The sequence below is a fragment of the Rhineura floridana genome, chromosome 2 (assembly GCF_030035675.1).
Source record: "Rhineura floridana isolate rRhiFlo1 chromosome 2, rRhiFlo1.hap2, whole genome shotgun sequence".
In the NCBI taxonomy this organism is placed as follows: domain Eukaryota; kingdom Metazoa; phylum Chordata; class Lepidosauria; order Squamata; family Rhineuridae; genus Rhineura; species Rhineura floridana.
Window position 1 is genome coordinate 14,078,835 of NC_084481.1, and position 25,997 is coordinate 14,104,831.

A 25,997-nucleotide genomic window follows, 5' to 3' on the forward strand; every position below is an offset into this window, starting at 1 on the left:
TGTGTGTGGTCAGCCTCACATTTGACCTGCTTCTTGAAAACTAGCTATCCTCATTCAGGGTCTCACAAAACAAGAGCAGGAATACTTTGGAGAAACACACACACATAAACACCACACCCATAATAAATTGGCACATATGGCTGGAACCTTAACACACTTTCTTAAAGATATAGAGATGTTTTGTTTTAGCATGTTTTTAAAGATGTTTTGTTTTAATATATTTTAAAGTCTGTTTTTTATGATGTTTTAGTGTTTGTTGCCCTGGGCTCCTACCATATTAATAAGTAATAATAATAATAATATAGAGAAACCTATTTGCACCTGCAGGTTTGAACTGAAAGCAGTGCTCATTTTGTACAGCTTTCTCCTTTGAAAACTCTGAAGTGGTCTGGTGCGAGCAGATGTGCACATCATGGCAACAGATGACGTTCTCAGCTTTGCCTTCTCTTTCCTCCTCTTCTTCAGGTGTTGCTGGTCAACCAACCAATTACTGGAACATGAAATTTCCTCATTGTTCTCTGAATCCCTGAAATGTACCAAATAATTATCTTAGAACATTACCAATACTCAATATAAAAAGCTCTTCATATTAATTATATAATAGTTGAGTTCCAGTCCATGCACCAAGTTCAAGATCAGTGTTCATGTGTTTTATATTGTATATCGCTCTGATTATCATAGGAGGCTATTAAGTTAAAATAATAAATTAACTATGTTTACTTTTTGTAATAGCTCTATACAATTCATAGATTTCATGACACATGGCACATTATTTTGAACAGCAGCTTTGTTATCAAACAGGGACTTTTTAAAAACACAGTGCAATTCTATGCGTGTCTCTTCAGAAGCAAGCCCTACTGAGTTTGAAAGTACTTACAGTGCAATCCTATGCCTACTCAGAAGTAAGTCCCACTGGGCTTTCTCCCGTGTAAGCAGAGTTGGGATTGCAGCAATACTCCCAAATAAGTGTGTATAGAATTGCAGCCTTATAATACTAAACTACTGCTCTGAAGTTTCCCACACAAACACACATCACCTACCTCATAGAAATGCCATTGGCCAACTCCTTCTGCTTATAGGACTTTGAGGAAAGAGGAGAGGATGTGGGAGATAGATTGAGGGGAGTAATCAGACTGCTGATTATTTCACTCAGTTGAGCACTCTGAAAGAAACAGAAAAAGGGAAGACTTCAAATTGAATGCACAGAAAATAACAGTTGAAAGAACTCAGAGTTATACTCAAAGCTGTCTATGTGTGAGTGAAATGGACTTCCACTTGTGCAACAGAAGATGCCACAAATATATCAATTCAGTCTGAGGATGTGTCCAGGGTACTGCCATGTCTGGTTTCTTTGGATGGCCTTCAGTTACTGCTGCCTGAAGATCTAGACAAAGTGCTTAGTGGAGTCCAGCCTTCTTCTAAATTGCCAGTTCATAATGGATGGCCATTCATCTCTAAGTGTCTTAAGTATCCTGAAATGCTCTAGGGCAGTGGTTCCCAACCTGGAGGCCATGAAGTAATCTAGAGGGGCTTTGAACAGTAAATAAATGAATTATTTATTTATTTTTTAAAAGTCTTAATTTCCTGGACACTGTCTGTTCCCCACTGCCGCTGAAGACGACACCTCCCCTATGCTCCAAACAAAAGGGGAGGACTTTTGCTGAAGCACCAGAGCACTTTCAGGCACACCAAAGGCAGGCATCTACCTATAAAACACATGGGAGATGCCAAAGGAGGCTGAGAGTAGAGCTACCAAAAAGAAGAGGGGATTACTATCAACAACTCCCGTCTCCTCGCACTGCCACTGGTAACGACACCCTTACTCAGGAGAGGATAGGGCTTTTCGTGAAGCAAAAGAAGCAAGGCTGTAAGGAAAGGCTGCTTTCCCCCTTCCTTCCTGGCAGCCTGCCTGCCTGGGTTCCCAATTCACTGCCAACTCCTTTTAAAAATTATTCTTATTTGTGAGGCCGTCCAGATCTCACCTTCAGCCCAGACAGAACCGAGGAGCAGTGAGGAAGCTCAGGACTTGCTCATCCCCCATCTCTGAGGCTGTGTGTGTGTGCCAGTGTCCCCCTTAATTCCACCTACACTCTGCCTCCCCAATCTCCCCCAGGTTGAGAACCAGTGCTCTACTCTAACAGAGCAATCATACATTGAGGAAGCTGGCAGCCGGCTTAAGCTATGCCAGATCCTAACTCCATTCAGGAACCCTTGGGAGGGGAGAATGCCAGCTCAGCCTGCAGAGCCCAGTGGAAAGAAACTAAGAACATTTTAAAAAACGAGCTATTGTGTGTTTTTACTTAACCACCCTTTTCCCTCTGCTTAACTTACGCCAGGACTGGACGTCACATGATCAAGCTGCACAGATGTGGGATACGGTGTAAGTCCCCCTCCCCTCAGTCCTGCCCCTGCTACACCCTTGGAATGCCCCCTTTTTGGAACTTGCACTGGCTTAACTTATGCCTGCCTCGGCTGAGCTTGGAGGGGTGGGGTTTTGTTGGCTGAGCTGTGGCTAAGCTGTTCCTGAGCTGGGATGAGGGACTTATGCCAGAGATCTGCCATATCCTAATTCCCCTCAGCCCTGTGTAAATGCCTATAGGATTGCCCCTAAATACATCAGTTGGGGGTTTAAGCATATAACGAATGCCCACCTACACTGACTTGTCTCTCAATACATCTTTACCAGATTTTGGGGGGAAGGCAATTTAAAGTTTACTGCCTTCTTACAGTTTACAAAACCACGATACTATCTCTCACTTCCTGCAAATTATGTGGATCATGCTTACAGAAATACATAGTATTTTACTACTACTACTACTACTATTTAAATTACTATCTGCCCTTCACCTTAAGGTCCCATGGCTGGTTACAACAGTTTAAAATAGGTAATTAAAAACAACTAAAACAACTTAAAATAACAATCATCACAAAAAATAACCTGAGTCTTATTTAATGAAGTGTTATACAGTTTACATGTGTTTTGTTTAATAACATATTATCTAATTCTATTTGATGCTCATTCTCACTTGAATACCTGTTTTTCTATGTTACGGAGAAGCAGAGTCGGACTGCTGGGTGACATTTCAAAATCATGTTCCGGCCACGCATCCTGCTTTTCAAGGGGAGCCTGTGAATTCCCTGTGGTGTTTAATAAAGCTTCATGGTCTACCAGTTGTGTTCGCTTCCTCAAGATGTCCTTTGGATTTGGAAATTCTTCTAAAATCACCATTCCCTAGACGACAGCAATTCAACACAACTGTGTATTGACTGTAATCTCTTAAAAAGTACTGCTGGAGCTCCCTGAAACACTTTGATTAATGATTTAAAACTCAGAGTGTGAGCTGTACACAGACCAGGTAAATAATCTCACATGACAGTAAAGCTGCACCTTTCATTTTTTGCAAGAAGTTAACATTAGTAATTTTCTGCTCCAGTTCGAAAATATCTTGACTGTTACATCATATTCTAGTTTCATCTTTTTAAATGAAAAACACCGAGGGCCAATGTAGATGCGGTGCTGCCTCAACACTATGATTTAGCAATCAGATCTGCAAGTTGCTATGCCAATCAGCCCACTGCAGTGTGCTTACTCAGATGAAGATCTGACTGACTTCAATGACACTTACTCCCAAGTAATTCTGCACTGAATTGCAATATAAGGTACTTAAGTATATCTTAGATTTTCCTAGTTGGGAGAATAGAAGGGCAAAGTTTAAGAAACAATAAACAATGTAGGACACAAAAGAAAGATCTTATTATTTGAATTTGAAAACAGCATGTAGACAAAAGCCCAGGCAGCAATAACTTATTTTAAAACATGCTTTAAAAACTATTTAACTTACTTCAAAATAAAATATTTCAGAATATTTTTTCCTTCTTCAATTTTCTGTATTAGACTTTTGACGAAGAGGAGGAGGAGTTGCAGAGAATGTTAGAAAATATTTACATGGGAGAAGGTAAAAATTCCACCTACAACTGTTGCTACTCTTTTTACTAGCTTTGGCTAGTTTACCAGCTGCAGTGCTATCTGAAAAAAGCAGACCTTGCCTCAGTGACACATGTTCTGTTTACAATTGAAGCTGGATTACTTAATGTGCTCTATTTGGAGCTGCCTTTAAAGACTGTTCAGAAACTTCAATTGGTACAGAATGTAGCAGCAAGAGGTCTTATAGATGTCATCAGTTCAAAACACATCTATATTGGTTATACTGGCTACCTGCTTGTTTCTGAGCTCGATTTACAGTGCTGACTTTGGGACAAGATTATTGGAAGGATTGCCTGCATATGTATGAGCCTGCCTGCATTTTACAATCAGCTGCTGAGGCCTTGTTCTCTGGCTTTTTGATACAAGATGCCAGATTGATGAGTACGAGGGCCAGGGTCTTTTCAATGATGGACCTGCACCTCTCAAAATTCCCTCTCCCAGGGAATATGCAAGGCCTCAGATTTGTCAATTTTTAAGAGAAATCATAAGGTATTTTTATTTAAATTCTGTTTTTATGTGTTTTTAATTTGATGAGTTTACTTTTTATTATGTTTTTATGAAATTTTGTACACTGTCTTTGGAGGGCAATGCTCCTGAAAGACAATTATAAAACATTTAACAATTAATTAATTAATTAAATTATACAGAGACTGGAATATAAAAACAAATCAATGTTACCCTTATCACTATTTAACTCTTCCATAACCACAAAATGGCTGGAATATGTTTTTTGCTTATACTGAATCCCCCATAACTACTTTCCTCAATGCAACAACTCAGAATACTTTTGAGTTTCACTTTACATATGTGAACATAGCCAGTGTAAGGAACTCTGCAGAAGTCCTTCTCCTGTATCACACAGGAGGAGAGAAAAGCACTTAAGTCTGAGGTGTATAGCAGCTCCTTCCTGCTCATCCATGCTGTGCTCAAGTAGGAAGGAGTTGGTACGAGCCTCAGCCCCCCCCCCCCATATGGCTGGGAGAAGAACTTCAGCAGAATTTACTTCATTTTCAGCAAATCCCGGCTAATCACTATGCACGAACTACAGATGTCGTTTAAAATAAACCTTAGTCAATTCCCAAACCACTACGGTGTTGGACTACGACCTGGGAGACCAGGGTTCAAATCCCCACATAGCCATGAAGCTCACTGGGTGACCTTGGGCCAGTTACTGCCTCTCAGCCTCATGAAAACCCTATTCATAGGGTCGCCATATGACTTGAAGGCACTCCATTTCCATTTTAAATAATGTTTTCATTTCCCACCCTGGACTCCTTCTAGGAGGAGAGGTGGGATACAAATTTAATAAATAATAATGGCCAATGGTCAGAGATTATGGGAGTTGTACTCAACAAATATCTGGAGGGCCACAGGTTCCCTATCCCTGGTTTATCTTTAACTGCAGGTCTCTGATTATACCAGTCCTCTAGCCAATTATGCCAAGTTCAATTCTGGTTTCTAAGCCTTCCTCAGGTACTGCCAATACTTCCCATCTTTTCTGTACAATCAAAGAACTCTGAAAAAATGAAAGCAGAATTTCTCAGGATGGCAAATTATCAGACAGTGTGTAGGAACATACTTGAAATGGTTCTGTCAATTTTTGTGTGTAAAACACTTGTTATGTTCAAATGATTGCCTTCAGCAGTCCTAGTTCTATTTCAGTAGAAGACAAAGCTTGGCTAATTGACTTCAATTTTTATTCTTGGATGATTCTTTTAATTTGCTATATTTACTCTGTGAAGACTCATAGGAGTAATTGGAAGAATCTCCTGGAAAACAAATTTGGTTCTTTCTTTAAAAAAAATTATTCAAATCATTTAATTTTATGTTATTGTTTTAACACAGTTGGGAGGAGAGCCTGGCTAGGAGTCCAGAGTCTGCGAGTTCAAATCCCCGCTCGTGTCCCCTGAGTGGCAAAAGCCAGCTAAAGATCACCCCCACAGTGAGTGGCTAAGGGGTTATCTGCCCTGCCACCTGTACAGCTGTGGGCAAGCTGCATAGTCCCAAGGAGCCCAGTTGCCCCCCAGTTGGCAGTTGCGGACAAGGAAGGGGCTGGCTTGTGCGGCTGTGGCAAGCTGAGCAGGCCCTAGCCAGGTGGGGACTAGCCTCAGAGGGAGGCAATGGTAAACCCTCTCTGAATACCGCTTACCATGAACACCCTATTCATAGGGTCACCATAAGTCTGAATCAACTTGAAGGCAGTCCATTTCCATTTTTTTTTTAACATTACAGTTCATAACAAATTAAATTTTAAAAAAAGGAAAGAAAAAATTAGAAAAAAGAACAGAGCTAAGCTAAATTAATTTGAAAATTATAAATTACAATCAGGAGCAGGTAAAAACATAATTCCATGTACATAATAAAAACTAAACAACCTTATCAATTTATTCCATGTACTTAGGGAATCAGACTTAACAAATGATTAGCTGACCTCATTTGTTTTTTTCCATTTTCCATTTACGCAGTTACCACAACGTTCTATTCATTTTCATCTTATTTCTACACAGAGTGAAGTTAATGGATACCTATGTGCATCATCATTTGTATAAGAAACAAAGTCCTGCCGTATTGCTAAAAATTAAGCTTGTGTAGTTGGTCCCCTAGATGCCCACAACTTGTGTGATATTTTCTCCTTCCAGTGCTTTGCTATGCAGTTTGAGTACCTTCCAGTGCTTGCAGCTGTCAATAAATGTGTGACCAATTCTTTATTTTTTTGTTCTCATGGTATGTTGAAACCGTATATTGAGGACTACAGTAAGGTAAAATCTGCTCTATCACAACAGGCCAAATATACTGATTATCAGAGTATATAAGATGTGCCAAGATGATTTCTTTTCCATTACATTTGGGTGTTGCTGTGTATACACAAGGAGCATGTACTAATTACTTAAAGTTGCCATTTGTCCCAGAATTTAGGAAAGCATTGAAGCTAATTTGATTTTATGATCATGAAATCAAACACCCTCAGCTATTTTGGAAGGAAGATTTAATTACATTCCATGTTTGTCCATGTGGTAGTGAAGAGTTAGAAACTGTACTACACATGGTACTACTGTGCAATTTATACAGAGATGAAAAAAACAGACTTGTAGGTCCATTAATCACTTCCTTCCCAGGACAATCTCTAGAGTGGTACAAGGTACAGGAGGTACTTTAGAGTGGTACAAGGCTTTCCTGGTTATGGATACACAATCTAATGTAACCAAATCAGTTGCAAGGTATAAAGATTTGTCAGTGACTTTTCACAAAATTATTCAGGGGTATTGGTTTTAATTTTGTCCTAATATTGTTTCATTCTTTAACAACAAAAACGTACTGTTAGTGGGCTTTCTTGTATTTTTTCAGTTTCTTTTCCCTCATTGTATGGAATGAAATATTTGTTTTTTGGAACTATTAATAAATTTCAACTGAAAAGTAGGCAAGTTAAAAAGGGTAACATTCAAGGTATACTAACTAACAACGTAAATTTAACCTATCTTCCTAAAAGCCAAGTCCCATTGAGTCCAGGTATGTATATATAGCATTGTAGCCATTGTTATTAGAAAAGAAAAACTTCTATATCTTTAATATCCAAGTTGTATTTATCTTTTATGAAATAAAATGAGACCATTTCTTATTAAAACATTCTATTATCCATTCACTGTTTGTTGATCTAATTAATTCTGTCAATTTTCCCATTGTTTCTAACTTCCACATCTTAGGCAACCATTATTTTCAAGTAGGAACAGAATTACATCTCCATTCTTTAGCTACCAGCACTTTTGCAGCAACTAGTTATGTTTTTTTTAATTGGTTCAATCTATCCCTCTAAAATCTAGATGATCAAGCAGGATCATTACTGCATTACAAGATACAGAGGACCAAATTATAGTTCAGATTGCACAATTTTCTTCAAAATTAGTTTAAGCACCAGGCAATTCCATAATATATGTATAAAAATTTGCTTTAACTTGCCATCAGCTATTTTTTATTTCCATATATTATTATTGTTGTTGTTGTTGTTGTTGTTATTGTTGTCTTTATTTATACCCCGCCATTTTTCCAAAACTGATTAATCTACAAGAAATTATACAGATTAATCTACAAGAAATCAGGTATCACTTATATAAACCTTTATAAAAATTCTTGTTCATATAAACAGAAGACTCAGATTGTCTTTACCAGTTAACTCTTTGTTTTCAATAGACATTTTCTGCCATGCTATTCACATCTTGGGGGGAAAAATAAGTTAAAATTATCTGTGTTTTTTCTGTTTTAATTTAATTTTAAAGGTGGTTTTCCCAGGTATCATGTAATCGAGTGGGCTGTAGCGCCACCCAGTGTCTGAAGCCGGGAATGCAGAAGAGTCAAGACCCAGGCTGCTCCTTCCAGTCCTCCTTAATTCATTCCAGACAAGGCCAAAGGAAGACCTCTTGACAGTGGTCACATGGAGAGCATACAAAACAACAAAAGAAATGGACCACTGCACAAACAAAGGAGCAGCCATAGCCCGGAATATATACAACAAAGTCTTGACTCAGGAAAACAGTATGCATTCAATCACACAAGGAAAGTATTCACACTAAGAACATACAAGAAAGTTAATAAATAAAGCTAATAAAACAAACAAGAACTCATAGGCAGTCCCCATCAGGAAGAGTCGTGATGGCATGATACCTGGGGAAACCACCTTTCAGATGAGACCAACAGTACATTTTCCCCAGGTGGCATGTCATCAAGTGGGATGTACCAAAGCAGCCCTAGTGGGGAGGGACCACCCCACTGCCTATACATGAGTTACTACTTGTTGCAGGACACGCCTCCCGAAAGAGGCATCAGCAGAGGCATGATGGTCTATCTTATAGTGTTTAATGAATGAGTCTGGGGTCGACCATAGAGCAGCTCTGCAAATGTCTGCAAGAGGTGCATTTGTTGCAAATGCAGCCATGGTGGCTACAGATCTAGTAGAGTCTGCAGTTATATTGCGAGACATAGGTCAGAGTAATGTAGGCACATAGCCAGCAAGATAAAGTAGACTTTGAGACTTTCCCTCCAGAGTTCTTGGGTGAAAAGACATAAACAAAGATTCAGTAAGCTGAATGTCCTGGGTACAAACTAAATAAACCTAAAGGGCTCTGCCAGACTTTCTCCTTCGGATGGACAAGATTGGGGCAAAATGATGGCAATATAATGACCCGGTTACAGTGGAACACTGAACTTACTTTAGGTCTAAAGGATGGGTCAGGATGTAAAACAATGGAGTCTTTATGGAAGATACAGAGATGGCAGGCCAAAGACAGCGCTCCCAACTCTGACACTCATCGAGCCAAGAAGATGGCCACTAGAAATAGAACCTTAAAAGAAAGGACTCACAACAGCACCATTCTGAGTGCTTGCAGCACCTTCTGGAGGCTCCAGGATGGAAAGCAGCGAGACTCTGCTGGGGAGAGTGAAGCAGCACTTTTCAGAAAGCGCTTGGCCAGAAGATGAGTCCCAGTGGAAGCCTGTGAAGGATTTACTGATAGAATTGAAGAAATAGCTGGTTCACAGAGTCTGCCCGGACCAGAAGGTCATCCAGATATGTAAACACCCTGGAAGTGGAAATGGGCGACCATAACTATCACCTTTGTGAACACAGAGCCGATGAGAGACCATACGGCAAGGCCCAGTATTGAAAATGGTGTTGGCCACATGCAAACCTCTGAAATTGTCTGTGGGTAGACATATAAATTCAGAGCACCCTAGCGAGGGAGCCTGCTTATTAGCTAGAGGAAGCCCCAGCTAATGAAGCGTCAAGGCCCCAGCTGACAAAGCATCAAGGCGAGTTAAGCAGCAGAGCGAAAAGCTCCCATTTATTTCATTCTTTAATTGAATTAAAACAGCTCAGAGCAATAAGTAATAAGGACAGCCTAAGGTCACCCTGAGCTAGAAGCCAAATCCTGGAAGAACCAATATCTTGGGAGACAGATCCTAGGAGAAGGAAGCCTATAGAAAGCTAGTTTTCAACACCACCCTAGCAGGAAAGCTTCAGGGGACACTGTAAACAAGGCTAAATTCCAGTCGGAGAGAAGGGGAAAAAGGAAACTCCACCAATACATACAGGGAGAGAGTCAGCTCAGTCTTTGCTAAAAAGGGCAGCTTTAGCCTTCCTTAAACACAACCACAAGCTCTGTTTCCCTAGGTTAAAGAAAGGTCAGGCTGTTCTAGGTGGGAAAACAGCAAACAAACAAAAGTCTTTAAACAGCCCCGCCCCTCGCTAAGGAAGGAAGCCTGCCTTCCTGCCTTCAAAGGAAGGAAGCCTGAGATAATCCTAAGGAGTTAAGCCCCAGCTGATAGTTGAGCCATCAGCCTCAATTAACACATCACTGCCTGGCTGCAGTAGCTGGGAGGGACCAGCCACACATATAAATTCAGAGCACCCAAGCGAGGGAGCCTGCTCCACAAGCTAGAGGGGCCCCCAGCTGATGAAGCGTCGAGGGGGCCCCAGCTGACGAAGCGTCGAGGCGAGTTAAGCAGCAGAGCGAGGAGGCCAGGGCCCCCCATTCTGCCCATCTGTTCCCTGACCTCAACTAAACCGCGGTCCCCAACCCATTGACGTAATAAACCTTAAACAAAACTATGCAGGTAAGAAGCCAGCAGGGGTGTAGGGGCTTTCCAGTGTTTTGCACTGCCTGCAGCATGTACGACTATCTGCCTGTTGGACAGAAGTCGTGGGTGTGCTCTCAGTGCAATGAGTTCCTGGCTCTCCGGGAACGACTTTATTTCCGTGAGGCCAAGGTGGCTGACCTGGAAAACCAGAGAGGTGTGTGGAGGCCTTCAGGGACGTTATAGCTGTGTCCCAATCCAAGGATGATAGCTCTTCTGCTATCAGGGAAGGTGAACATTCAGCCGAGGAAGAGGGAAACGATCCCTTAGAAGGGGATCCTTGGAGGATGAGCAGCTATCCTCTCGTGCCGAGGATATATCTCCAGGGGGTGGAGGGATCCTTGTAGTGGGTGATTCGATCATTAGGAACATAGACAGTGGGGTGTGTGATGGGCGTGCAGACCGCAAGGTGTTTTGCCTGCCTGGTGCGAAGGTTGCAGATATTGCCCGTCGTTTAGATAGTTTGGTAGACAGTGCTGGGGAGGAGTCAGCGGTTGTGGTGCATGTTGGCACCAACGACATGGGGAAATGCAGCCGTGAGGTCCTGGAAGCAAAATTTAGGTTGCTAGGTAGGATGCTGAAAGCCAGGACCTCCAAGGTGGCTTTCTCTGAAATGCTACCGGTTCCACACGCAGGACCAGCCAGACAGGCACAGCTTTGCAGTCTCAATGCGTGGATGAGACGACGGTGTTGGGTGGAAGGGTTCGGATTTGTTAGGCACTGGGGAACATTTTGGGACAAGCCGGGCCTGTACAAAAGGGATGGGCTCCACTTGAACCAGAATGGAACCAGACTGCTGGCACTTAAAATTAAAAAGGTAGCAGAGCAGCTTTTAAACTGACTTAGGGGGGAAACCCGACAGGAGCTGAGGAAGGTCCGGTTCGGAATAAACCTCCCCCCTGGGATAAAGACCAAAGAAATGATGAAATTTTAAAAGGGGTAAGCCTAGAAGTAGGCATTGTGAGAGCAGGGGCACAGGATATAAATTCAGAAGGGCAAAATTACCACAGGCCTAACCACAAGTGCCAAAGACACTTGAAGAGGGACACTGCTTACAAGTGCCTGTACGCTAATGCTAGGAGCCTCCGAACCAAGATGGGAGAACTGGAGTGCTTGGACTTAGAGAAGAGCATTGATATAGTGAGCATAACGGAGACCTGGTGGAATGGAGAAAACCAGTGGGATATGGTTATCCCTGGATATAAACTATATCGGAAGGACAGGGAAGGACGTATTGGTGGCGGAGTCGCTCTATACGTGAAAAAAGGCATTGAATCCAGCAAGCTTGAAACCCCAAAAGAGGCGAACTCATCCACAGAATCGTTGTGGGTGGTGATGCCATGCCCCAGGAGGGATTTAATACTGGGAACGATCTATCCTCCCTCTGATCAAAATGCTCAGGGAGACCTTGAGATGGGATATGAAATTGAGGAAGCATCCAAACTAGGAAACGTGGTAGTAATGGGTGACTTCAACTACCCAGACATAGACTGGCCGCATATGTGTTCCAGTCATGACAAACAAGCAAAATTTCTAGATATTCTAAATGGCTATTTCCTAGATCAGTTGGTCATGGAACCGACCAGAGGGATGGCGACCCTGGACTTAATTCTCAGTGGGGACCGGGACCTGGTGCAAGATGTAAGTGTTGTCGAACTGATTGGGAGCAGTGACCATAGTGCTATTCAATTAAACATACATGTAAATGGCCAATTGCCAAGAAAATCCAACACGGTCACATTTGACTTCAAAAGAGGAAACTTCACAAAAATTAGGGGATTGGTAAAAAGAAAGCTGAAAAACAAAGTCCAGAGGGTCACATCACTCAAAAATGCTTGGAAGTTGTTTAAAAACACTATATTAGAAGCTCAACGGGACTGCATACCACAGATCAGAAAAGGTACCACCAGGGCCGAGAAGATGCCAGCATGGTTAACAAGCAAAGTCAAGGAAGTTCTTAGAGGCAAAAAGTCTTCCTTCAGAAAATGCAAGTCTTGTCTGAATGAAAAAAATAAAAAAGAACACAAACTCTGACAAAAGAAATCCAAGAAGACAATAAGGGATGCTAAAAAAGAATTTGAGGAGCACATTGCTAAGAACATAAAAACCAACAACAAAAAATTCTATAAATATATTCAAAGCGGGAGACCATCTAGGGAGGCAATTGGACCCTCGGATGATAAGGGAGTCAAAGGTGTACTAAAGAACGATAAGGAGATTGCAGAGAAGCTAAATGAATATTTTGCATCTGTCCTCACAGTGGAAGATATAGGGCAGATCCCTGAACCTGAACTAACATTTGCAGGAAGGGATTCTGAGGAACTGAGACAAATAGTGGTAACGAGAGAGGAAGTTCTAGGCTTAATGGACAATATACAAACTGACAAATCACCAGGCCCGGATGGCATCCACCCGAGAGTTCTCAAAGAACTCAAATGTGAAATTGCTGATCTGCTAACTAAAATATGTAACTTGTCCCTCGGGTCCTCCTCCGTGCCTGAGGACTGGAAAGTGGCAAATGTAATGCCAATATTCAAAAAGGGATCCAGAGGAGATCCCGGAAATTACAGGCCAGTTAGCTTAACTTCTGTCCCTGGAAAACTGGTAGAAAGTATTATTAAAGCTAGATTAACTAAGCACATAGAAGAACAAGGGAAAGTCCTGTCTCAGTAACCTATTAGAATTCTTTGAGAGTGTCAACAAGCATATAGATAGAGGTGATCCAGTGGACATAGTGTACTTAGACTTTCAAAAAGCATTTGCCAAGGTACCTCACCAAAGACTTCTGAGGAAGCTTAGCAGTCATGGAATAAGAGGAGAGGTCCTCTTGTGGATAAGGAATTGGTTAAGAAGCAGAAAGCAGAGAGTAGGAATAAACGGACAGTTCTCCCAATGGAGGGCTGTAGAAAGTGGAGTCCCTCAAGGATCAGTATTGGGACCTGTACTTTTCAACTTGTTCATTAATGACCTAGAATTGGGAGTGAGCAGTGAAGTGGCCAAGTTCGCTGACGACACTAAATTGTTCAGGGTTGTTAAAACAAAAAGGGATTGCGAAGAGCTCCAAAAAGACCTCTCCAAACTGAGTGAATGGGCGGAAAAATGGCAAATGCAATTCAATATAAACAAGTGTAAAATTATGTATATTGGAGCAAAAAATCTGAATTTCACATGTACGCTCATGGGGTCTGAACTGGCAGTGACTGACCAGGAGAGAGACCTCGGGGTTGTAGTGGACAGCATGATGAAAATGTCGACCCAGTGTGTGGCAGCTGTGAAAAAGGCAAATTCCATGCTAGCAATAATTAGGAAAGGTATTGAAAATAAAACAGCCGATATCATAATGCCGTTGTATAAATCTATGGTGCGACCGCATTTGGAATATTGTGTACAGTTCTGGTCGCCTCATCTCAAAAAGGATATTATAGAGTTGGAAAAGGTTCAGAAGAGGGCAACCAGAAGGATCAAGGGGATGGAGCGACTCCCTTACGAGGAAAGGTTGCAGCATTTGGGGCTTTTTAGTTTAGAGAAAAGGCGGGTCAGAGGAGACATGATAGTAGTGTATAAAATTATGCATGGCATTGAGAAAGTGGATAGAGAAAAGTTCTTCTCCCTCTCTCATAATACTAGAACTCGTGGACATTCAAAGAAGCTGAATGTTGGAAGATTCAGGACAGACAAAAGGAAGTACTTCGTTACTCAGCGCATAGTCAAACTATGGAATTTGCTCCCACAAGATGCAGTAATGGCCACCAGCTTGGATGGCTTTAAAAGAAGATTAGACAAATTCATGGAGGACAGGGCTATCAATGGCTACTAGCCATGATGGCTGTGCTCTGCCACCCTTGTCAGAGGCAGCATGCTTCTGAAAACCAGTTGCCGGAAGCCTCAGGAGGGGAGAGTGTTCTTGCACTCGGGTCCTGCTTGCGGGCTTCCCCCAGGCACCTGGTTGGCCACTGTGAGAACAGGATGCTGGACTAGATGGACCACTGGCCTGATCCAGCAGGCTCTTCTTATGTTCTTAAACAGAAATATGGAGAGATGCCTCTGTCAAATTGATAGATGCCATAAAGTCCCCCTCCTGTACAGCCTCTTTGATCAAGGCTAGAAACTCCATTTTGAAGTGATAATACCTCACAAACCTGTTTACGAATTTGAGGTCTCTCCAGGAGAGATCTCTCTTGGGAATTGCAAACAGAATTGAATAAACCCTCATATGGCATTAAGCAGGTGGCACTGGTTCTATAGCTACTATGTCCAGAGGATGCTGTATGTCTTCCTCCATCCCCTACATCTCTCCGGAGAGTGGGACAAACGGAAGGGCAGGAACCTGTTTGGGGGAGGTTGCCAAAGCTCTTGATTTCTTACACAAGAGTCCATAGTTATGCATTGCCACATCTTGGCCAAGTGGAGTAATCTGCCTCTAACCAGAATGGCTTCAATATTGATGATGCTGGCGACCTTCTTTTCCAAAGGATGAAAAGGAGGAACCTGCCCTGCACTGGTGCTGTGAGCAGCCATGGAAGTGCTGCTTGGACCAAGATCCCTTGAAGGATCACAAATCGCAGCCCCTTCCTCCAGAACACATTCCTCAAAATGGCTGAAAGGAGCAGTATGGAGCAAACCTAAGTGGTCTCTGATCCTCCTTTTTATTTGTGGCTAAAACATGCTTCTGCCTGTCTTCAGGATCCACCAAAAAGACTTGAGAGCCTCCTCTTCAAAGAACATGGTGCCTGTATATGGAGCAGTAGAAAGATTTGACTCGGGCTGTGGTATCCGCATCCCAATGATGGAACCAGAGCATCCTCCTTGCTATCACCCCCACAGAGATAGCATGAACCGCAAACTGTGTCGCGTCCAGGGTGGCATCGGCTACAAAAGCTGCTAGCTATCTTTGCATAAAGGCCTTGTGGTATCAGTCATGCCTTGCTGTTCCCCATCAGAGAGTTGATCAAGGGAATCTGCTATTGTAACTGAGCCTGCCATGCTATACACGCACATGGCAGAGGAGTGTAGTAACTGAAGTACAACACACGTACTGTAGGAGGGATGCAGTGATTCTGGACCAAAGACACATGCACATGGTAGAGGGGAGCGGTGCAGCCCCGACTGTAGAATAGGGTCAGATGATAATAACTTTCTTCCTTCACTCTCTGTTCTGTGTATTTTGGCGACCCTATGAATAGGGTTTTTGTGGTAAGTGGTATTCAGAGGTGGTTTATCATTGCCTTCCTCTGAGGCTGAGAGGCAGTGACTGGCCCAAGGAAATCCAGTGAGCTTCATGGCTGTGTGGGGATTCAAACCCTGGTCTCTCAGGTCGTAGTCCAATACTCTAACCACTATGCCTCCCTCTCTTCCTCTCTCTCTCCACCCCGTCTATATATATCTATATAATTATTTTATTTATTTTTTTACTCCCAGTCTTCTATGCAAAGAAGGGAAAGGAGAAAAGCAAAGGAAAATACGTAACAGTGAAGAAGATCAGAGGCACAGAAGACCTAACTAAAATTAAAGAAAAAGAAGTGGGAAAACTTAATGCAAACAAAATGGTGATCATGAAAAAAGGGCGGAAAGCAACTAAAATGGCAGTTGGGAGGAAAAAGAAAATGGCAGCCAAGGAGAAGAATGACAGTGGAAAGGTCAGGAAGGCTGCCACAAGGACAAGCATCCCTCAGCAGCAGTGGCTCAGAGCCGCAGCAGTGAGCTCTGAGCAAAGTCAGTTACCTCCGGGGCGGAACCTCCTAATACTGCAGCTGCTGCCTCAGCAACAGTGCCACTAGCCTCTGCTAGCTCCAAGGTCTGTCTTGTGCTATGAACTGTGGGCAAGAGGACGGGGCACATCTGCGCAAAGAGCTGGAGACTGCAACAAAGACCTGGAGTCACAGCCATGAGCTCTGGTCAAAAAACCACCCCTCCGGGACAGAGAGGGGCCCAGAGTCACAGGTGCGAGCTCCGGCCAAGGCCTCTGCGGTCTAGGACCAAAGCCCAGAGCTGGAGCTTGTAACCGGCCTGCTACCTGCCAGGGCTGCAGCCACAAACCCCAAGTGGAAGGGGAGAGGGGGAAAGCCCCCCATGGTGCTGCTGCAGCAAGCCCCAAGTGGAAGGGGGGAGAAAGGGAAAAAACCCAGCAAAGACCCACTAAAATGGGAAGGAAACAATAAAGAAACCCCCCTAGCAAAGTAACATATAAAAACACCCTTCAACACAACACTATATCTCACACAGAGACTCACTAGCACACACAGACAGAGATTAGCTGAGCTAAGGCTACAACGAAACGCCTGCGGATGAAAGCAGGAGGACTGGAAGGAGTAGCCCGGGTCTTGACTCTTCTGCATTCCTGCCTTTGGACACTAGGAGTACAGCTCACCTGATGGCATGCTACCTGGGAAAAAATATGCAAAGCATTTTCCTTTACTTTAGGATGCTGATTATGACCAGTTGTGCTTGCTCACTGTACTTATACTAGCAGCTTGTAGCCAATGTTTGGCTTGTCCATTCCAATGCACAAAACTTTCTTGCTACAAGCTCTCCCTTCCTCCTCTTTCTCGTCCACATGCCTGTCCCTACTTCTTTCTAATGTCACTGTTCCCAGACCATAACTGCTCTTTATGGCAACACTTCATTACCACAAGAACAAGACATTATAGATTTTACCCTTCTTTGGAAGAATGAAGTGAATTAAGCTGGCAAACAGTGACTTGTCCAAGGCCCCCAGTAAGCTTCAAATCTTAGCAGGGATTTTGAACCAACAGTCCAACTTTTAACCCCACAAGCTCTCTGATGACTATTTCATTCACCTTTGTAGATTTTACATAATAGCTTTTGCTTAGATACCAAAAATCATAGAACACAGAGAAAACATTAATCAACATTAATCACTGACAATACCTTGGTGGCACGAATCTGCCTGTGAAGGTCAGTGAGTTGCTGGATTTTGTATTCTAGCTCCGAGATCTGGGCTTGAAGCCATGTCCAGCGGCAGCCAACTTTAGCTCTGTCTACCAGCCATTTCCAGTCAGATCTACAGTTACTAGGAAGAACACAGAACATTAGTTAAACAATGACATAATCACCATTTTAGAAAGGCTCAGCACTACAGTTTTCAAAGTACCACAAGTCTAACAAATTTATTTTGTCAGAAGCTTTATGGCCACACTAAATCTGTTGGTCTTAAAAGTATTACAAGATTCATGTGTGGATATGTTTGTGTGTCTTTCTTTTAATAAGCTAACACAGTTAACTTTATGGAATTTAAATGTAAAAACAGCTAAGTTGTAACCAAGGGTACCTTGTTATTTTAATATGGTATTCTAATAACTTGACAATACGTCCGCAACAAGAAGCTCATTCACTTCTCCCCAAGTCATATTCTACATCTATTTACAATGAGCTCAAAAACTGATCACTAGATTAGTTAACAATTGAAGAGCGTGTTATGTATTTTCTCATTAGCAAGAACAGACATGTTTAAATACTCTTCTGTTAAACCAAAATGCCTGCCACAATCCCATTCTTTACCAGCAATTCTAGTTTTTATTGTAAAAACCAACTGGTACCAGTGAACAACACTGTAAATACTTCATTAAAAAAGATTGTCTTCTCATACAAAATGAGCGATGGCTACTTGATTCTTAAGAGATAGAATTCCTATTAAAATATAGACTGCGGAAAGGTAGAGGGATATGCATCTAATACAATTTAAGAGAAGCTTTAAAAAGCTGAAAAAACACTGGGTTGTATTCAACTAACTCCTACTCAGAGTAGAGCCACTGAAATTAATAAAAGTTAGTCATGTCTGTCAACTTCAATGGTTCTACTCTGAGTAGGGATAGCACTGAATACCACCCGTTTATACTTCTGGAAAAAAGAGAATGGGTCAGTTACATCTCATTTACAGTATGAAAAGAACAGTGGAGGTATCAGTAACTGCACACCAAATGCAATAGATCTAGTAAACTGAGCCATTTTTAATAGAAATCAAATATTAATTTCAAAAATGCTTACATCCTATATTTAGTTAACGTCTGCATTTAAGAAGTTTGTTCTTAATCATGAATGAGATCTTGTGATATAAAAAAAAAATTCAAGCAAACTTAAGGAACTGGAAACATGCAGGGAAAATAAACTAGGCTGGGTCAGGGGTATCCAAAACTATGCCTGGAAAAGCACTTAATGGGATGCAGAGTATTTATGTGACTTCTAGTCTAGAATTTGCTGCATCTCATAAATTCATAAACGTATTATTAACGTATTAAACGTATTAAATGTATCTCATAAACGTATTATTTTGATTGCAGCTAGTATAGCACAGTGGGGAGGAGAGCCTGGCTGGGAGTCCAGATTCTGCGAGTTCAAATCCCCGCTCGTGTCTCCTGGGTGGCAAGGGCCAGCTAAAGATCACCTCACAGTGAGTGGCTAAGGGGTTATGTGCCCTGCCACCTGTGTAGCTATGGGCAAGCTGCATAGTCCCAAGGAGCCCAGTTGCCCCCCAGTTGGCAGTTGTGGACAAGGAAGGGACTGGCTTGTGTGGCTGTGGCAACCTGAGCAGGCCCTAGCCAGCTGGGAACACTAGCTTCAGAGGGAGGCAATGGTAAGCCCCCTCTGAATACCGCTTACCATGAAATCCCTATTCATAGGGTCACCATATGTCGGGATTGACTTGAAGGCAATCCATTATTTTGATTATGAATTGTTTTAACTGATTTTAATATTGTATTTTTACGTTGTTGCAACCTGTCCTGGAACCTTAGGGTGAAAGACAGGAAAGAAATCTAATTAATGATGATGTTGATATATTCCAACTGCAAAATTTGGATTTTCTATTTGCAGAATTTAGGATTGCTCAGCACAGAGTTCTAGATCTCCTAATTCAAGGTCTTGCTACATGCTCAGAAGGATCTACATTAACATAACCTTGAATAAACCACTAGCGTTTGGCTCAATTTGACCATACGTAAAACAGTTTAATTACTTCAGATGTGCTATTAAGTTATTCACACACAATCTGCATTGATATCCTTAAAGTCAGAACTGAGCTTCCTCAAATTACTAAAATGTAACCAATATTCAAGGGGGGATTATTTCACTCAGGCAAGAAAGGAAACTACTTATATTTTTTAAATGGCAGTAATGAGATGAACTTGTTAATTTGAACATGAATGTACATTTATACTAATGATAATCAAAATATACGTGGAAAGATACTGACATGCTGAGGATTTTTTCCTGACATTCCTTCTGCCCCACTGCACTGCACAGCAAGACCCTTGTTGAATTCCACCAAGTTTAAAAAGCCACTTGAAATGTGAATCTGGGGGAATCTGCACCGCAGATGAAGTCATGTGTGTAGGGGAGAAGCCCTACTGTGCGAACATACATGACTGTGTACATGCATAAAAGAGCTCTCTGGTTCAGTGACAGTATATTTTTATTAATTGTGTACAGTGGAGTCACATCTTATGCGGGGGTTAGGTCCTAAAGTTAGCACGTAAGATGAAAATCATGTATAATCAAAATTACCTTTGAAAATCCCTTAAATCACCCATAAAGTACAAAACAAAAAATATGTATCTTTAAAAAGTAGAATCACACTCAGTGCATCAAGATGCTCACATTACGAGAGGCATGTGGGAACCGAAACAAATTGAAGGAACAGCAGATTCACTTCTCCCATCTCACACTCATTCCAGGGCATACACTCAGTGAGTGGAATGGCAGATGTAATCGCCAGCACTATTTTTTTCCAGAGCACATATAGTTGAATTCACATAAGTTAAATGCACATATGATGTGACTCCACTGAACTACACTAACAAAAATAGGATGCTGCATAGAAGAATGGAAGATATACTGCAAGATGTTAGCAGCTAGGAACATTAACATTCATGACAGGGAAAATATGTTGTGATTTAATATTGGAATAAAGTTCATTCCCAATTATTGTCAACAAGAGAAAGACCATGAAAATTCATGTCAGGTTTTACTCTACATTCAGCCCTCAAAGTCATCCCACCAAAGCATGCATCCATGCGTAGACGTGCTTTTCCATCCGAAACTCTTCAATTTCCCCAAATGGTTGTCAGCCATAAGGAAGCAGATGTTGCCCCGTTCACAACAGCAAACAGGCTCTTGAACTCATAAACAATGGGCGAATAGCGGTTCTTCCTTCAGAACACTTTGTTATTAACAACTCAGTGCTTCAGGGTTATTTCCAAATTTCTGAACTACCTCTTTAGTCACTTTTCTCAGCATCCTCTCTTCCACCCACACATAGCCTTCTGGTTCTTTCACCTTTTGTTTCCTATGCCCCATTCTTCCTATATCCCATTCTTCCTATATATTTCCTTAGGCCCTGAAGGCTACATTTATGTATAAACCACTTAATACTTTAAAAAAATCTCTAAGCAGTGTACAACAAAAAAGTAAACAATATTGTTAAACAAAAATACTTAATAAAACCAGTAAAACAGCAATACAAATAAAAACAGGTAATCAGGACAGTCATACAAATAAAAAAATGTATGATATTTTGAGGCAGGGAAAGTCTGGACAAAAATGCATGTCTTTACAAGCTTGATCATAACCCACTCCTCATTCTAACACTAATGTTTAAAATCCACTGAGAAGTGATAGCAAGAAACCAAAGCATGAGGCTGCTCGCATACAGGTGTTAAGAATAAAGCAGTTTAGAGCCATAAAAACACAACTTGTAGGTAGGTCAGCTGGAAGCTGCAATTTCTCTACTGAACCAGTAATGTTTTGTCAAGTGAAGCCTTACTGATATCCCTAATTAGCCAACGAAAATCTCTTTGGCTCCAAGGCTCTTTCTCCTAAGTCAGCCAGGGCCAAGCAGCCAACTGAACACTTCATCATTTTTGCAAGGCTTCTGCATAGATTCACTTGCAATATGTGCCTGGTGGTTCTGATGTGGTGGTTCACTGGAGTCTCTTTCTGAAATATCCCTGAATGGATAGAGTATGGCAAATGTGGTATTTATGAATGCCCCCTTTATCCCACTCTTCTTTTGGGGAAGATGGTTAATTTTCCTCAGTGACTGGGTGGAGAGACAGATTATTAGATGAGATATTGACAATTCCTCCACTGAACCTGCAAGATCACCCAAGTTGAGCAATATCCACAGATTTCCACTGCAACTCCCTACAGGTGAACTATTAGTTATGAGTTTTTCCAGTAACAGTAGGGAGATGGTTGAAGGAAAGGCACTACAGGAAGATCCAGGCAACAGCCCTTTCTCATCCACACCCACACCTACTGAGTATCTAGGTACATTGTCTGTGTTTTGCAGCTGCTGACCATTACTCATTACTGTTCCTGTTTCTCTCCTGGTTGTCCAGAAACAGCCCTGCAACACATACAGTGGCAAGAAGAGTCCCTACTCCAAGTGAGGTGTACAGCATAACCAGAAACAGTGACCAGTATACAGTGGAGTTGTGTCATGCATGCATTTAACTTAAATCAAATTCAACAACAAAAAAATAAATAGTGCAGCGATTCTGCCCACCATTCCACTCAATGAGCATATGCCTCTGAGTGAGCACAAGATGAGAAGAGTGAATCTGCTGTTCCTTCAGTTGGTCTGTTCCCAAGTGCCATAGTGTGAGCATCTCGCCATGCTGAGTGCAATTCTAGTATTTAAAGATAGGTACTTTTCATTCTGTACTTTATGAGCAATTTAAGGGATTTTCAAGGGTAATTTTGACTATACACGATTTTCATCTTACACACTGACTTTAGAATCTAACCTCCGTCTAAGATGCAACTCCACTCTCTTTGCAGAGTAGTCAACCTTCATATTCCAGTGGGCTCCTGCATCATTACATCATCAGTTGTGCATCAGTGAGGCCATATCTAGTAATGGGGATGGACCGACAGGGTAACTATCTGCTACAATTCTATGTAACAACTTTGAAAGGCACAAATCCAGCAATATTAGAAAATACATTCATGTTGCCTTTCAGAACATACTCCCTGCCTAATGCTGGTATAAATAAATGTTTTAACTTTGGTCACAGCTTTTATTCGTGTTAGGAAATAGGGATCCCTTTCCCCCACTGCTCTTATGATGAGATCTGACTGGGGGGGATTCACAGGAAATTCTGTGCCAGTCAAGGTCAGGGTCTGCAACTCCTGCACCCTCTGGCCACTTGAGCTCCAGTGAAGGTAAGGAGGTAAGCTCCTCTGAGCTCACAAGCAGTCTGATCACTCTTATATACAAAGAAAAAAGTTCAGAGGTAGAAGGGAAGGACAATTATGTCAGCTGAGGCAATAACAAGCAAGCCTGACCTATCAAGCAAACATGCATAAAGGGAGACATGACTAAATGGAATGACTGATGCAAAAGGCAACCTGTATCAAAAGGCCATATAATCCATGCAGCACTTCCTCTGACTGACTTTGACACTATACTCTTTCATGTGCACCTGTGTGCAGGGAACCCTCAGAGGCTTTTCTATGAGATCACATCTAGAATTTGAACCTGGAACCACCTGGCTGGGAGACCTGTGCTGTTCTGATGGGTTGGGGATCCTCATGGTCCTGGTACGCATGGTTGTATCTTTGGGGTGGCAACTGGGGAAAAACAAATACCTTATGAATAGGTATTTCTTCTGACTGCTGCTGGTGGCTGAGCGGAGAGAGATCTTTGTGGAGTTTGCAGTGGGGATCCCAGTCCTCTGTTTACTCTAGTTTGTCTCTGACTTGACCGTTGCTGATAAGCCATGGAAAAGGTGAGTTTGACCTTATTTCTACCATCTGCTCAGGTAGGTTGTGAACCTATTCAGCCACCTTTCTACACCAAAGCACTATACTGTGAACTAACACAACTGGCTCCTGTAGTAGTGTAACTGTGGCTTCTCTACTGCTCGTCCCATTTTCCTTTTTAGAACCGTCAAAAGATTCCTACTTGCCACCTTGAGCCTTTGACTCATATCTCGTGCAGTCCTGTGGTACTGGTGTGGCTCTGCCCATACTTCATTTTGTGTTTAGTAGTACTCTGTGTGTGCAAGCACTATAAAAGAACATTAGCTCCTGGATGCAAGGATTCTTGTAGACCAAAGGGTAGGGAACCTGTGGACTCCCAACTCCCATCACCCCCAGCCACCATGGCCACTGGTCAGGGATGATGGAAGTAACATCCAGCAACATCTAGAAGGCAACAGGTTTCCAACACTCATTTGTTCTCATTTGCTGGACACCTGCTGTCTGCGCTAGTGGTCCATGAAGAAGACACTGTGATATCCAAATGACTGGTAGGGCATGTGTGTGTGTCTACTTAGTGAAGTGCTGCAATTATTTTATAATGATATTATTAAGGTAAAGTCACTTGCACTTGTGCTAAGTTAGATGCCATGATTTAGGAATATCTCACTGAGGTATTCAGAACATTGGTCATGTATTGTATTAATTTCAATTATGTGGATGTGCACAAAATGGTTGCAGGAGTTAAAACATGCTCATGCCCTCTTAACCTTTGCCTTTCTTAGCTTAGCTTGTTCAATCTAGAAGGGAGGAATTGACTGAGTGGGGGTGGTAAATGTCTCATTGCAGGAGGGAGTAATGCCTGCACCTGTGAAAGAAGTGGTGATGCTGCCTCACCTGAAGAGGCCCTCCCTGGACCCAGACATTTAAGTTATTTACCACCCAGTGGCAAATATCAATTTCCTGGGCAAAGTGACTGAAAGAGTGGCGTTCAGTCAACTGTAGATGGTCCTGGATGAAGCAGATGATCTAGACCCAATTAGTCTAACTTCAGATCCAGGTATGGCACTGAGTCTTGGTTGCCCTGCAGATGACACCCAGCTCTATCTCTCACTAGCATCTGAATCAGGAGAAGCTGTGCAAGTGTTAGACTAGCGTTTGGAGGGCTAGGTGAGGGCCAAAAAACTGAAGGTGAATCCTGACACGAAGGAGACTTTGTTAATATGTAAGTCTCTGGTTCGAGAACTAAGTAGATGGGGTAGCACTAAGAACTAAGTTCTGGATGGGGTAGCACTCCCTCTGAAGCAGATGGTGGGAAACTGGATCCAGCCACTGGGCTAGATTCTTTTTTCCTTTTGCTGTTGGTGTTTTTACTTCTACTTTTTATTATTATTAAAAATACAAGTAATGAATGAAATTAAATGAAAACAGGTAAACAGCCAAATAATTAGTTTACAAAGATACATCAGATTATGAGTAGACTTTAAATAATAATGATTACTATTGTAAGTCAGAATTTGATATCCACAAAGGAAGAACAGTTAATAGGGGAAGGGTATTGAGAGGACCCTTTTGTTCATATATTTTTAATCTTTTGTTTGAGAAAAATCATATCCACATGTTCTTATAAAATGGCAAAAGGATTATAACGAATGTCCCTCTGTCTACTGTTCCAAAGTTCTTTAAACATTGCCCATTCTTACCTGAATCTATTTATTTTCTTTTTCCTGCATTGTACCCAAAACATCCAGATGATTTTGCTTAAAGTTGCCAGTTCCCAAAGTTTAGTAAACCATTCCCTTAAGTGTTGATGCTCTTTCTTTTCCCAATATTTTGCATATAAAATACTTGCTTCCAGCATCATGTAATATAGTAATTTCTCTCTGTCTTTCGAAACAGCATCCTTTGGGGTCTAATTGTTCCAAATGCTTCAAAATGTTCCCTATATTAGATGCAATTTTATATCAATACTTTTTAGCCTCAGGACAGTTTCACCACCAGTAAATAAAATCTGTTCAATCCATTTCACATTTCCAGCATTTTTCATTTCCTGTCTTGTATAATCTAAATATCCCAGATTGCATTAAATACATTGTCCCAAGTTTATGCCCAGTATTAATGATGCAGCATATTTTCCCCATATATATTGCAGCATATTTCTTGGGATTATGTTGCAAACATTTCCCCCCACTTTGTATAGTCAAACTGAGTACTATCTCTCATATGAACACTAATTTGATAGATTTGGGACAACAATTTTTCTGGGTTTTGCCAAATTAATACTTCAAAATTATTCTTGTTTTCACACATAGAGGCCAATTTTGATGGGTGGGCAGGGCCACCTACCTGTTAATCACCTGACATTACAATGATGTCAGGTAAGCCATACACAAAAAAAGTTGTGTACACCACTTCCCAAGCACCAACGATCAACTGACTGTCAGTGCTTGGGAAGCACTATGCAAGGGGCTTTGAAGGCACCATCTGAAACTTGATGACTGGGGGCAATGCAGATGGGAGCACAGTACATGTTACCTAGCTTCCAGTAGATATTTTAAAAACTAAAACAATGCATTTATCTAAAAAGTAAGGCATTTAGTTTTTACTATATATAGAAAGGTTAGACAACGTGCTTTAAGTTTAAGTAAAACACATCACTTAACCTTTCTGT

General features: G+C 41.7%; 1 protein-coding gene across 3 annotated transcripts in view; it reads right to left on the reverse strand.

Moving 5' to 3' along the window:
- KANSL1L (KAT8 regulatory NSL complex subunit 1 like) overlaps positions 1-25,997 on the reverse strand; it is a 105,475-nt gene that overhangs the window by 57,900 nt on the left and 21,578 nt on the right. For all 3 annotated transcript variants that reach the window (XM_061607868.1, XM_061607869.1, XM_061607867.1), the window contains exons 3-6: positions 17,498-17,639; positions 3,035-3,232; positions 1,041-1,162; positions 322-526 (exon numbers count right to left, since the gene is read on the reverse strand). In XM_061607868.1, the coding sequence (XP_061463852.1) occupies positions 322-526; positions 1,041-1,162; positions 3,035-3,232; positions 17,498-17,639 (667 nt within the window). The remainder of the gene's footprint in view (positions 1-321; positions 527-1,040; positions 1,163-3,034; positions 3,233-17,497; positions 17,640-25,997) is intronic.